Source organism: Lygodium microphyllum, chromosome 3 (assembly GCF_053477565.2).
Source record: "Lygodium microphyllum isolate KBCC chromosome 3, Lygodium_microphyllum_v1.1.10, whole genome shotgun sequence".
In the NCBI taxonomy this organism is placed as follows: domain Eukaryota; kingdom Viridiplantae; phylum Streptophyta; class Polypodiopsida; order Schizaeales; family Lygodiaceae; genus Lygodium; species Lygodium microphyllum.
Genome location: NC_141137.1, coordinates 105,831,248 through 105,846,256, shown reverse-complemented (window position 1 = coordinate 105,846,256; position 15,009 = coordinate 105,831,248). Strand labels below are relative to the sequence as shown.

Genomic DNA, 15,009 nt, shown 5'->3' with positions numbered 1-15,009 from the left:
CTAGACATAGTGGATTTAATGCAAAAATCCTTGATTCCCTTAGGCAGCCCACAAACATATTTTTCCACTTGCTCATGAAGGGGTGTGGGGCAATAAGAAGTAATAGGCAGCAATGCATCCCAAAGCTTCTTATTATATTGCTCCAAATTCTTAAATTCCTTAGCATCTAGCTTATTCCAAACTATCATGATGTCCACCTCAAAGGAACTTGTCAACCAATTTGATGCAAACATTTGCTTGAATTGTACCCATGTTGATGATGCTCTACCTGGTTGAAGCCCATGGCGGAAGTATAGAAGAAGCTTGTGTCTTTGTATCAACACAAGATGTTTGCCCACAAGATTTCTCTTGAGAAGGAGTTGTGGATGCTTAGTATTAATAGCTCCTTCTCCATGAAGGAGCACATCACTAAGATGGAGGACGAGGGGTGAGCTTGCCTCTCTTGGTCGAATGATATCCTCTGAAGATATGGCTATGATCCTTTTGACTTAGCTGCCATCTTCTCGGTTTAATGTTTTCTACACCAGCCTTATCACATCAAGGGCTCGTGAGACACTCTTATAGGAGACGCTTTCATTGCTTGTCTTGGAGCATGATGAGTGACTTAGAGAAGGTGGGGCTAGTGGTTTTGGCTCCACCAAGGCATTTATTGTAGGTACAAGTGGAGGGAAGAAGAAGAAAGAGAAGGCCAAGGAACAAAAGCAAGAGGACAAGAAGGATGAGAAGAAGAAGAAGAAGCCGAAGTGTCCACACTATGGAAAGGGCACTCATTTGGAGGAGAACTGTTGGCAGAAGTATCCCCATTTGAAGCCAAAGGAGAAGGATTCGAAGGATTCAAAGGCCACCCCAGCTACTAAGAGTCCGTCTTTGTGCATGTCTTTGTTGAGGAGGATACAACTCTTGCTTCTTTCACATAGGATAAGCCTTGGCTCATGGACAGTGGGGTCTCTTCTCACATGACCTATAGACAGGATTGGCTTTAGGACATGAGTGCCAAAGGGGCCATAATCACCATTGCTGACAACTCTATTGTTCCTTTATTGTTAGATAGGTAGTCTTCTTTAGCCAAAGTCCTCTATGTACCGGATTTGGGTTTTAATCTATTGTCTATTAATAGTCTTATATAGCTAGGTACTTGCATTGTCTTTATATAGGATGCAGTGACCGTGGAGGATGCTTCTATAGGTTCTATTCTTTAAACTGGTTCCCAAGAGGGTGGGCTTTATACTCTAATAGCCTTAGCCTCCAGGTCTTCTCATGAGTTTGGGCTGCTTTGGCATGCTTGTTATGGTCATTTGAACATTGATGCTATTCGAAGGGCTTCTTGAAAGATCATGGAGGAACTTATAGGTTTCCCTCCCATTCACACTTTATGCCCTAGCAGTTTGAGGGGCAGGCAACATAGGTAGCCACATCTATAGGTTGCCACTAGGAGGACTTCTATCCGGCTTGAGTTGATACTTACCGACCTTTGTGGATCTATGGGCATGGCCTCCCTCTTAGGAAGGCCAAGTATTTGATATTGATTGTCGATGACTTTAGTTGTTGTGTGTGGCCTTATTTTCAGGGGTTCAAGAGCGAGGCATACTTCTGATTTTGCGAGTGGCAGGTGTTTGTGGAGAAGCAAACTATTTCCCAAGTCTACGGCGTATGAGCAGATCATGGTGAAGAGTTTACTTCTAACCTCTGTTCTTAGTTTTGCCAGGATCACGGTATTCGGGTGGAGTATTCCCATCCAAAGACACCATCAGAGAATGGTGTGGTGGAGCGTGCGAATTAGACCATGCTAGAGATGGCCCAATCGATGTTGGAGCGTTGGGGTTCCTCATTGCCTTTAGGGTGAGGTGGTGGCTATCGTGGTTCACATCCACAATGGCTCCCCAACTCTTGCATTACAAGACATGACTCCATACGAGGCTGTCTTTGGCAGGAAGCCGTTTGTGTCTCACTTTCGCATCTTTGGGTGTGATACATTTGTCCGTGTGGACAAGAAGAAAAGGAAGATGAAGCTTGACTCGAAGTCTTGGGCGCTCATCTTGTGGGCTAGAGCACTACCACAAAGGGCTATTGGCTCCATGACCCGACAACATGGCAGATTGAAGTGAGCAGGGATGTGATCTTTGATGATGCTATAGCCTCCGAGGATCCTATTAATGGTTCTATTGTAGGTGTATCTTTGTCATCGACCGACCCTCCTCTTTCCTCGGTTCCTCTCCTCCCTTCCTGGTTACCTCTGAGCAACTGTTCTTCGTCTTTGGCTCCTCCCTCTCCCCCTTTCCCACTTTCTACACTGGCTTTCCTACCGCCTTTGACAGATGCGACTACTTCATGGCCGAGTACTTCCATCCCTTTAGCCTCCCCTCCGGAGTCTTCCAGGGATGCTCAGCAATTAGAGAAGAACCCTGCTTCAAATCAAGAGAATTTACCTTCCCTTAGTGAGGGGGAGTCTCTTACACAAATAGGTGCATTGCAAGTACCAGAGGCTACTCAGTCTCCCTCCATGAGCCTATCTAGATTCCTCTTTGGTATAGGCAAGTCATACAAGATTCAGGTGTTTCTCACTTTCTTGCTTCTTTCATAGGGCCACGTAGCTTAGCTTGCTTATAAGCTGAGCGGGATAGTTCACTATGTGTGAACTATGGTTTTATGTCAAAGATTCTCCATGACAGAGAGTCCACTACAATTGAGGAGGCTCTTACACAGGATATTTGGCATCAGGCTATGCAGGAGGAGCTTGATTCTATTGAGTGCAATTGGACTTGGGAGTTGGTTCTGCATCCATGGAAGCAAAAGGTGACAGGTGTGAAGTGGGTCTATAAGACCAAGTACCTTATAGATGGTTCCTTGGACAAGCACAAAGCTAGGCTTGTTACCAAGGGTTTTGCTTAGAGGGCAGGTCTGGACTATTTTGAGGCTTTTGCATCTACAGCTCAGATGTCTACTATTTGTGCTATCTTGGCTCTTGCAGCCCACCACTGCTGGTGTGTTTACTAGATAGACATTCACACAAGTAGTGATCGAGGATAATCCTCTCTCCCAACCCCAAGACATGAGAGAAAAGGAGTGCCAAGAAGACGAACGACTTTGTCCAATTGAAGAACTCAACTTGAGAAAACCATGAGTACAAGGCCACATATGAACAAAATAATCATGCCTCTTGTAGCCATAGAACACACAATATATAAAACATGCCTTTTCATAAAACAAATTCGAAGGACTTGAGTTCAATATAAAAAAAATTCTGCACAAAGATTTTAATAAAAAATATCTCCTACCTCTTCAATAAGAACAAATATTTGCAATTGATGGATTCATCTTTTGGCAAAATCTCCACTTCACAACAGGTCTTACGCCTCGTCTCCGACTTTAATTTGTGTGTGACCCTCCTCTCTTTTAATAAAGATGTCACACGAGTGGTGATCAAGGATAAACCTCTATCACAACCTGAAGACACAAGAGAAAAGGAGCACCAGTAGATGTTCGTGGCTTAGTTCTAGCCTCTAATAGCCTGAAAATTGGTCGAAACACTTTGAGTAATTGCCTCTATGTTGCAAAAAAAAGAGTAATTGATTTGCACTATCCCAATGCCACCACATAGGCACCCAAGCAACCAACTTAATTCTTGACCATAGAAGCTCCACCTAGACCTTATCCACAACGTGTCATGAATTCATTGCTTTATCCAAAATAAGATTTGATACATATAGATGGTAAACACAAGAAGAGCACCATCTTTTTCACTTTACATTCACTAAAGCGAGTAAATCGAATCACCATAAATCTCATCCACTGTGATGCATTCTATATATCACAATACCTTTAGGATGTAGGTCGTATATTTATCTACTTCTCCAGTCTTCAAACCTGTTAAACTCTTGTTGCTGGCCAGATCTTCAAATCAAAATATCAGTCACCTTACACTTCACATAATCAATATCATCTTCTTTACTGCATCTGATTGAGCAGTTCTTGAGTACTACCAACTCAATAGTGCTGTTTTCTATATGAAAGTTTTCCTCTCAAAAGCCTTATATTCCTCTTCACAATTATCACTAGTCATCGGCCTCTTTTCTGTCAAAGGCTGCCACAACACTGATATGCAGGCCTTGATCATGAACTTTTGCTACTACAATTCTCACACTTTGAAGCTTGGATGTAGTTGCTGAAAATACTATCCTTTGTGTTCTCTATTGCACATTATTCTGGAGCCCTGAATGACAAGACAACAATCCTCTCTACAATACAGAAAACTTTCAACTTGTCGACCTGCCCTCGTAAATCAGCACTGCCTTAATTCTCCACTTCAGCACATCAAGCAGCCCCAGTATAACATGCGGTTTGCTGTGTAACATCAACTGCAGTATCATCACCAGCTCGAAACCTTGCTCACAATGATGAGAGGGATCTCAAAACATGCTGTCATATTGGTTGTAAATTCCACCAATCTGGCCCTATCAATTGTCATTGCCCTCTAGCTCCGGAACAACATGACCTTGTCCATGCTTTACTATGTGAGTTGCTGCCTTCAAACACGTAGCATAAGCTCCTAGTCCCCTTGCATGTGTGGTTCTTCCTCATGGCCATCGTCACGCTGAGTCCCCTCACCTTCAATACGTTGAGAAGCCCCTTATCGTCTCGGCTATCTATCTCCACCCCTCCTCATATCATACTGCCACCATGCATATATAATGGCCTGCTTTGCGTTTTTCCAAAGCTTTTTCTAAAGCTAAGTTAGTTTTAGTTCTTTGCTTTTCCTACACGCTTCTCAATATGTATTTCTAATGGATATCATCACATCTTCTTCTTGGACACGTTCACATGCCCAACATTTTATGAAATATCCAAACATGTCTTAATCTGAAGCACCTATAAAATCTACATGAAGGTCAAGTTCTCATGTTGTCCAACTAGAGTCATCTGCAATATGGAATCAATCTGGTGGCCGCTAAAGATTTCGAGTCATGCAAATGCAACCTGTCAGAACTCAACTTGCTAAATCTTTGAAGAATTGAACTCTTTATGTCCAACTTGCATGCTAGTTTGTGCTTGCTCCACTTCATCTAGATGTAGTCTCCAACTTATTTGAGATAGATAGAGTTTTTGCAAAAATGCTTGACTACGTTAAGTCTATCTTCTTGAATGCCGTTCGTGAGGAGGAGATTTATATCTCACAGCCTCTAGGTTTTCTTGTGTAGGGGAAGGAGGACCATGTCTACAAATTGCCAAAGGCCCTCTATGGCCTGAAGTAGGCTCCTAGAGCTTGGTACCAAAGGATTGATCGATTCTTTCTACAGAGTGGCATGTGTGTCTTGATCATACTGTACCAAATGACCCCAACCTATACTACGAGGTTGAGGGTGACGTGTGTCTTGATCATATTGTATGTGGATGATCTTATCATTACAAGAGCTATGCTTAGGAGATTGATTGAACTCTGGAGATTTTGAGACAGGAGTTTGACATGACAGATCTTGGGATCCTGCACTTCTTCCTTGGATTGGAGATCTATCAGATGGCACAGGGCATTTTTGTTTCCCAGCATAGATACAACTTTGAGTTACTCTTAGAGTTTGGTATGGTGGAGTCTCAACCTATTTCATGCCCCATGGACCCAAAGTCCAAGCTTTTGGCAGCTAAAGATCCCCTTATAGATGACACCTGTTACATATGTCTTGTTGGCTCTCTCATTTGGCTTATTCACACTCCGCCGGATATTTCTTTTGTCATGGCTTTGTTGTCTTCTTTCATGAAGACTCCCACTCAGGAGCATTGGAGAGTGGTCTTGTGCACTCTTCATTATTTATAGGGGACTCGATCCTATGGGATCATGTATGGAGAGGGGGTTCCTCTCTCTGGTTGGAGTGACTTCGACTGGGTAGGTGATGTGGATTCGAGACAGTCCTCTATAGGTTATGCCTTCTCCCTTTGATCGGGAGCTATCTCGTGAAGTAGTAAGAAGCAGCCTATTGTGGCCCTTTCTTCTACATAGGCAAAGTATTGTGCATTATATTTTACCCCTATGGAGGTAGTTTGGCTTCGCCACATGTTGGTGGAGATTGGCTTTCCCTAGCCTAGACCTACAGAGTTGCGTGTGGACAACCAGAGTGCTCTAGCTTTGGTGAAGAACCTTGTGTTTCATGCTTGCACGAAGCACATTGAGGTTTAGTATCAATATGTTCAAGAGTGGATTGTGGATTTAGAGTTAGTAGTGGCCTATTGTCCCACGACAGACAATGCAGTGGATCTCTTCACGAAGCCTTTACCCCAAGCTTCTTTGCTTCATCACATGAGGTGGTTGGGTCTTGAGACACTCCTAGGATCTAAGGGGGCGTGTTAGCTTGCCTATGTTAGTCATGTCAGTCTGTCATCTCCTGGTTGTGAGCTCTTGTCAGAGTTTGATGGAGACATAGGAGCTTTGACAGTTTTAGGTGCATTTCCTTTAGTTGTCGGCTTCTTGTGTGCATTCCTAGGTCGATTTCTGCTTTTCCCAATCAGTCTCTACTTGTTGGACATTGTCCTTGCCATCAAGAATTTTTCTGTGGCCTCATGGTATTTTTTTGGCATTTTTCAAGTGCAACCAGCATTGAATGCTGGTCGGCCAGCATTTACTGCTCCTATAGGTGCAAGTTGGCTAGTTCTTGGCTTTGTTGGCTATTTATAGAATGCATCCCCACTTGGCAGACACACACTCTCTCCAATTTTCATTCTGTCATATGCAGGTGCACACTCCGACAATCTGTGCTTGGTGCTGCCATCCCCATTAGCTAGATTTGGTGCCCTCATTGACGCTGTGGGCTGTGTGCAAGGACTGATCAGTCCATCCCCTTTGTATCAACATTCTTCTTTCGTTAGTGCAGTATTCTTCCTTCATCTTCTGCCTTGTGTATGTGTGTGTGTGTTTCTCTCTATGCTTGTGTTTCACTTCCGTTGCACACACTCACAGTTAAAGCCACACTTGGTAAGTTGGCTATCTTCGGTCTTTAGTTTCACAATTCGGCAGATAAATCTAGTGTTTCAACACTTTTGTATGAAACCTCTCTTCCTTCCACTTTCTTGCTCTCCTCTCTCATATGTATGCATGGCTAATGCACTCACTTTGAGTTATTAGTCATTGCATAGCCTCACTAATGCAATCATAATCATTCTCGATCTATTGGTTGGTAAATGACTTACTTCAAATAGATCCTATTTACTAAAATTGGCATGCAATCTATTCTTTTTAAAATTTCTAAGATGCATTAGATGATTTCATAGTGTTCTATGATAACCAATACATCATTGAGGTATACAAGGATAGATTTCCTAGATGGAATGGAACAAATCATTCAGCATTTGCTAAAAAGTAGCAAGTACATTTGTAAGATCTAAAGCTAAAACGGAAACTTGTAAGAGCCATACCTAATACAAAAAGCATACACATAAATGTGCTTTTCATGAATGCAGATTTGGTGGTATCTAGAATGCAAATCAATTTTAGCAAAAGCTGCTCTAACAAACCATTTAATCAAATCATCAAATCTAGGAGGAGGATAAAGACCTTAATTATTACCTTAGTGAGTCTTTTGTAATCAATGCACATTCTCCAAAGTATTTTCTTTCATTTTCTCTAAACAATACAAGAGCCCTTTGTAGAGATTTACTTGGCTATAGTTAACTTACCCATCGGGCTGCTTAGACAGTTTATCCTCTTTGGCTTGATCATCCTACAAGAAAGAATACTTGAGCACTTGAGATTAAGTACATGCAATGATCTAATGCTGCCTGCTTTGGAGGTAATCCATTAGGAAGTGAGGATGCTTGAAATTCTTCTAGCAGTTGTTTCAAATTATTGTTCTCAAACTTAGTCAAGTAATGTTATTGATAGCGAAAGAAACAAACCATGTGTTACTTGGGAGATTTGCATGCTAGGTAGAGATTCTTGACATTTAGAGGCTAGTGTATTTTATTTTGATGGACTGGATTTGGGACGGCCTGAGAGGAGGGTCTTCCCCACTCTGCTGGTTGACCAACTGATTTTTTCAGAACTTTATTCAGATTGTCAGATGACATTTGACCAGATTGGGGAAGGACAGTTTGATTACTACGATTTACAGAATACACTTTTCATGTACAGCAGACTTCTCTCAGCCTGATGGCTTACTCTGTAAAGTGTTCTAGAACAGTGGTTTTAGCAGTCCATTACCTTATTTGTGCCTAGCACTATACTCATCAGTTTATACCCTCAAAATTGGAATGTGCTGGCCAGTTGATTTCTAAGAGCTCCAATTTGGAAGATTTTGCATCTTAGGTCAAGATGCACAATTAGAAGCTGGTCTGTCTCGTTGAGATGAATCAGATTTTGACAGCATGATCACTGGGGCAGCCTGAAATCATGGCTTTACAGTCTGCAGGTTGACAAGTTCATTTTCCTCAGAACAGTACTCAGATTGTCACTACAAGAGACTCTGAATTAGGCCAGATTGAGCATGATGTTTGTAAGAAACCTATGGTAGAACATGCAAGGGGATGATTCTGATGTCTCATTTTGTCAATGTCAGCTCCTGCCTTTTAACTACTAGCCAGCTATTTAGATGTTAAAGCAAGAAGTCTCTTCAGGTTTCATGAACCAAAACCAGAAAAGGCATTCTGAATCAGCTACTATGCCACGACTTATAATAGAATTTTACTTCAGGGCGTGTGCCTTTTTACTTGGTTTTTGAACCTTTAGTTTATTACATTGTTGGTACATCCTCTTTTATTGATATTTACTGATTGACAGTCAATGTCACTGGAGCTTACTATTTTACAGGATATCTACTGACATAAGTTAATGGATTGCAGAGGATGGGAGGACTGGCAACTTTAAGATTGGAAATGACGTGTTTCCAGCATCCTTGTTGGACATGCCTTGTGTTCTAGAATCATACAAGACCTATGATGATAATGTGCTGATCAAAGCAGCTGATATTGGTCAGGTATGAGTATTCAATTTTGGAATGTTTCCTCAGGCTAGAGTTATTTCTTTTACTCATTTCTTTAATCTCTCTGCAGATCATCATGGTGAGAGAGGAGAAAGATGCTCCTCCTGAAAGCTTTGAATTTAGACATGGGATAACCCCTCCAATGCGAGATGCTCGGAGGCGACGATTTCGGAGAGAGCCAGACTTAAATGTATGACTTTCTTGTACATGCACACACAAGTTGATGCACCATGCATGTTAACACATGTTGACCTTCTAGATGTGTTGATACATTTTTTTGGCTTCTTATTGCAGCCGGAGTTAACACAATTCTTAGGTGTCCCAATGTAATTATGATTAGTCATTTTGTGGGAGACAGCGAATGTATCCCACTCTTTCTTGGAAATTGTGATCAGGGTCTTTTTGTTTCATGTCTAACTCTCTTTTTCATTGAACTGAAGTTTATGATTCTACATTCACTATATTGGTTGACTTTTTGGCTCTTGCTGCCCTTGTTCACTCCCTTATACAAGATACGAGTCTAATTGGTGATCACAAAGACCCCAATGATGCATCCAAGAACTCTGCAGGGAGAGTACAAGGCATGCCCAAAGGTTGCTGATGTCCTCTGAGACCAGATGGGGAAAAATATGTATCCATAGAATGTCTTGTCATGGGCTGAGGACAATACAAAAGACTTGACAGATTGATGGTGGTCACCAATCTAGAGAGGGTCATTATGTTCTTTGGTGCCATGGCCGTTTCTGTTCAGCTACTATTGGACGAATGGCTGCTCCATGGACACTCGACTCCTTGGATGGAGTCAAGTGTCCATGGAGCTACTTTGGTGCCATGGCTGGTTCTGTTCAGCTACTATTGGACAAATGGCTGCTCCATGGACACTTGACTCCTCAGATGGACTGGGATGGTGGTTTTCTGTTAGGGGGAAGCTGACTACTCCTATGGCATGGTTGTGCAAGACTAGCGCCTGGTGGGTTTGCCTCTGTGGGGTATGGCAGTCCCTGATCTTCTCTACCATAACACCTGTTGAGAAACCTTCACCGCAATTTGCGTTTTTGCATTTTTGTGTTTTGCATTTAGGGTTTGCATTCAGGGTTGTAGCCCCAAAAAGGGGCACCATCCTAGACTGATTGTGCCTATTTATAGGCCACTCTCTCACTCATTCTTTACAGCTGATTCATTCAGTCCATCACCTCTTCTCTCCAGCCTCTCCACTACCCTCACACCCCTTCAGGAGGACATTGTGGTTCATGGTTCGTGGTTGTCTTCATCATCTTCCTTGTGCTACGGCACCCTTGTTCCCTTGTATCACATTCACTCCATGATTCAGAACTTCATCATTCCATTCATCAAAGTTTCTTCTCTCTTCTCTTCTCTTCTCCATGTTTTCCGAGTTCACTTCGTGTTCCTCCCTCAAATCCTACTGTCTCATTGGTACGTCATCTTTTGACATATTCTCCTTCGGTGAATGACTTGGCATGGAGTGGGGGTCTCCTTGTCCTATAGTGGTGGAGTGATGCTTCTCATGTGTCCCTAGGCTAGAGAGGGATGATTGTGAGAGGGCAGCAATTAGGCATGTTGATGCTTGCAATACATTTATATGATGAGGTGGATCCTAGAGCTGAGATCGACAAAGTTTGGCGGCTTCAAATCTTGGAGTTGAGATTGACTACTAGGTTCATGATGGGGTGTTTGACAGAGAGTGATCTCTGCTCCTAGTTCGAGCTCTTATGAGGGGCCACTTCAATAGTTTGGTGGGGAATCCATAGTTGTCATGTATGAAATGTACGATACGGTACGGTACGATAAAATACGGTACTAATTGGTATCTTATGATTTTATAAGGTACGGTACGATATTAGTACGAAAAAAAAATAAAATGATTTTTTAAAAACTATAAATCATTAAATGATAGATCATAGAATACATGTTTAAAGTGAAAATAGCCAGTTCATTACAAAATAAGATGAATACCCGAGGGTGACCGTCGCGGTTGCATGGGCTACGCAAAACATGCGATACAACTACAGTCTAGTATATCTGATACAAAAAAAAAGAGAGACCTATGTCATATGAATGATGAATCTATGATGAGACATCATCATCATCAGAACCATCTGAGTGCTCATCAAGAGAGTTTGAAGATGACTTCTCGGCATCTGATGATGAGACATACTCATACTCATGCTCACTGATGAGGTTACCATCATCATCAAATGATGGCTTCCTAGGTGGCAACTGTGTAGGTAAGGGGCGGATGTCATCATGAGGCATAGAATGTGAGCTCCTAGTGCCTTGCCTTACATATGTCTGCAAGCCACTCGAACCACCCCTCCTCGATGATGGAGGGCGTCGAATGACCATGTCCCTACTACCACCTACTCGAACTCCTCGCCCACGAGCACGCTGATTGCAAGCGTCATGAGTATCTGCTGCTATAAGCCCTCTATAGAGCTCTGTAAAAATCATCTCCTCCTCGTCCACCTCCTTGTGTATACTCAGAAGAGTGTCGCCCGTTAACTTGAATGTATCAACATTCACCTACATAATGCAGTGATGCATGTAAGATTGATCATTATACATGCTAAAGTCTAAATTGTAAAGTATAAAGTTTAAACTTCAAAGTTCAAAGTTTAAAAGTTAAAACAACAAATTTTAAATGTTATGATTAAGTGTTTAAACTTTACATGCTTCAGACTACCCATGCTCATCATAGCCCTTATTATACGTAAGTTAGTGCGGCAATAGACTAGCCACTCTAATTGTCGTGTGCTAAGCCGATTGCGAATCTTTGTGTGAATGAGAGAATAGGCACTCCGGTTTCTCTCACATGTACCCGAAGAGCAATCCTGGGCAAGGACCCTCATGGCTAAGGGCTGAAGGTCTCTAGTGCATTTCCAAAGTTTTGCCACCAAAATAAAGGTTTTACAAGTAACTCTCTCCTCCAAGAAGTGGGAGAAGCAAAAGCCACATGCCCTCTTTGATCTGCATAGCATCCTAGCTCCTCTAGCATTGCATTGTGGTCATCAACAGGGATCACACGAGTCAAATAAGCAAGCTAGTCTGAATGGAACTCTCTATCATCCATGACCGTCAGTGACTTGTAGGCCGGATGTACCAATGCAACAAAACCATGGATGGACTTATGCATCCACGCCCATCTCCTCTCTGCTATCTCTAAAACATGTGCACATTGTGTCTCTGTGATCACTGTACAAGCACGTGCCTCCGCCAATGCCGCTTTAAAGAAGTGAACGAGAAGGCCCGTGGTAAACCCCTCGCAATCACTCATACGTAACACCCTATAAAAGGGAGTCACGACAATGACAACGACACGGACTTTTTGCCAAAAATGCTCATTAAGGCACAAGTGCTGCATGGCTTTGGCCTCCTCTATCTCATGCTCATCCCACTCATTCCATAGAGTGGACACCATTGTCTGGGGCAAGATGGATTGCACCTCATAAAGGCGCTCCAACAATAACCACATGTAAGCAAAGCGAGTTGAAGAAGGCTTCTTCAACTCCAGTGTGCTATGCTCACGATACATCGCAAGCACCTTTACCTTTACCGTGAAGAATGTGATAATTGATGTAGCTTTGCGGACCACCCTCTTCATCCACTTGAGCTTCCCAATGTCCTCCATGAGCAAGTTCAAACAATGACTTGCACACGGAGTCCACACAATCGTAGGGAACTCGGCCTCAAGCAAATGGCCCATGCACCGACAATTGGATGCATTGTTGGTAACAACTTGCACCACATTTGAGGGGCCCACCTACAACTACAATTTACAAATTACAAGTTATGTATAAATCAAATTTCAATTATGAATCATGATATTATCATAATGAAACAAAGTGAACCAAATTTAAAACGCAAATTGTAATGTATACCTCAATGATAGCTTGTCGAATGTGGTGGTAGATGAATGCGCTCGTCGTTTTTCTCCCCCTCTTGCCGGTATCTATGGCTTGCAAAAAGTAAGTGCTGAGTGGACATGAGACCAATATGAGACGATTGTCTCTTCAGCACTGCATGAGCCTCCACTCTTTGTCTTTTACCGGAACCGGATGCGGATGTGGAGCCCCCACCACCAATGGTAGAGGCCTCTCCCGCATCGGAAGATACACCCACATTGGATGCTTCCTCGTTAGTAGGCATAGAGTTGGTGCCTGTCACAACTCTATAGAAACAGAATTTGTATCCTTTTTCATTAATTTGTTTATATAATGATTTATTAAATTTGTTTCCTTTGCACTAATTAGATATAAAGAAAAGTGCATTGGAGCTGGCCACTGATGAGTGGTCACATGTTATGGTGGACCCACGTGATGGGTTAGAGAAAAGATAGTTCACACTTCCACCTATATGGGCCGATTGGGCGCCTGTGACCAGAACTCACGCATATCAAGGTTAGACTTGCACACAGAAAGGATTGATGCCTTGAAGTGTGGGCTAGATCCGCCAGAACAGACAGTTACAATCAACAAGATGGCATGATCATGAAATGCTTATACAATGTGCATGTGTGGGCTGAAAGCTTGAAATGCACATTTCTTTGCATAGGAAAGTCACATGAAGATTTTGATACCGTTTTTGCGATGTACACGGAAAAAGCTTTCATATGATACCCATATTGGGGGGGTTCCTAAATTTTAGGAGCCTCGAATTAGTCTAAAAATGCTAGTCCTAAAAAATAGGAATGTCATTCTAAAAATAGTAAATTCTGTACTCTGACTGTGCTTACTAAATTTGGGTGTTTCTATTCTTGACAGTATTCAGCCCAAAAAGGAAGGCCATAGAGAAGAAACAAGTGTCAAGACACTTGTCACATCTCATGACATGTGGCTGGACACTTGTCTTGTGCTACTCCACTTTCCCCTTTTGTACTAGCTCTTCCCTCTCCTATAAATAAGAGCTCGTTTTTCTTCATTCAGCATCATTTTTCTTTGCTGTAAACTCATGTACAGCACCCACAGATAGTCAATCATCCCCCACTTCTCCATTATCAAATTCCTCCATATTCCCTCTTCTATCACTGCTGTTTTTCAGGACAACAAGCCTATAAATTCATTACAGCACCTCCTTCTCAAGCTCTTTCTTCCATTTTAGCAACAAGAAGCAAGCCCTATCTATGTACTGCTGATCGACAATGGAGAAATGTTGATTTCCCCTCTTTCTTCTCTCATACTGTAAAGAAATCAGTTCTTATCATTGCATAATAGATAATGCATGTGTGTTTGTACATCTTTGCATGATCTTGTGAGAGTGAGAATTACTTCTCCTCACTCTCAGGTTGATTGTAACTGAGCTTTTCCCTAAGGGACTTGGGTTGAGCAGAAATACATTCCTTCGGGGGGGGGGGGGTTTGCCCATCTTCAACCCTCAATCTTGTCTCCATTACTTTTACATTTTCATGGCTGTAATTTTGTGAGTAATTTTCATTTTCAGCTTTAAGTGTTCATTCTCTTTTATATTAAATCTCGAAAACAAGTGAATATCATAATTGTTAAGCATACTATGTTGTTTGGGGCGTTTACAGTGCCGATAAGCCACTTCGTCTTGGAAAGATATTGGAGAAGCTGAGTTGCACCACTTGTATAGCGCTTCCCGCAATACTTGCATATCCAATGGTGGGAGTTGGACTTTTTTGTGTCCCTCTCCACATGGATCACATGCAAATTGAAGGCCTTGTGCTTCTCACGAGTCATGGTGCTGATGACGAATAAAGAGGCCACAGAGAGAGAGAGAGAGAGAGAGAGAGAGAGAGAGAGAGAGAGAGAGAGATGCTTGAGTCTTGACTCTTGAAACTTGAGTCTTGAAAGTTGAAAGGGAGGGAGGCTCGAGGGTTGGGGTAAAGTTGAAAGAGCAAGAGTGAGAGAGAGGGAATGGAAGATGAGAATGGTAAATGCTTTGATAGGGTGCGGGATAGAGGGGATGGGAGATGAGATTTGAGAATGGCAAATGCTTCAGTAGGGTGCGGGGAAGAGGGGATGGGAGGTGAGATTCGAGAATGACAAATCACGAGTTCATTCAAGAATCAAGA

The 15,009-nt window shown here is 42.4% G+C and overlaps 1 protein-coding gene across 2 annotated transcripts in view; it reads left to right on the top strand.

Annotated features, from left to right (window-relative positions):
* TAF7 (TBP-associated factor 7) overlaps nucleotides 1-15,009 on the top strand; it is a 35,969-nt gene that overhangs the window by 18,020 nt on the left and 2,940 nt on the right. For both annotated transcript variants that reach the window (XR_015690248.1, XM_087674476.1), the window contains exons 2-3: nucleotides 8,821-8,954; nucleotides 9,031-9,150. Coding sequence is in view for 1 of the 2 variants with exons in the window: in XM_087674476.1 (XP_087530602.1) it covers nucleotides 8,821-8,954; nucleotides 9,031-9,150 (254 nt within the window). In the remaining variant the exon portion in view is untranslated. The remainder of the gene's footprint in view (nucleotides 1-8,820; nucleotides 8,955-9,030; nucleotides 9,151-15,009) is intronic.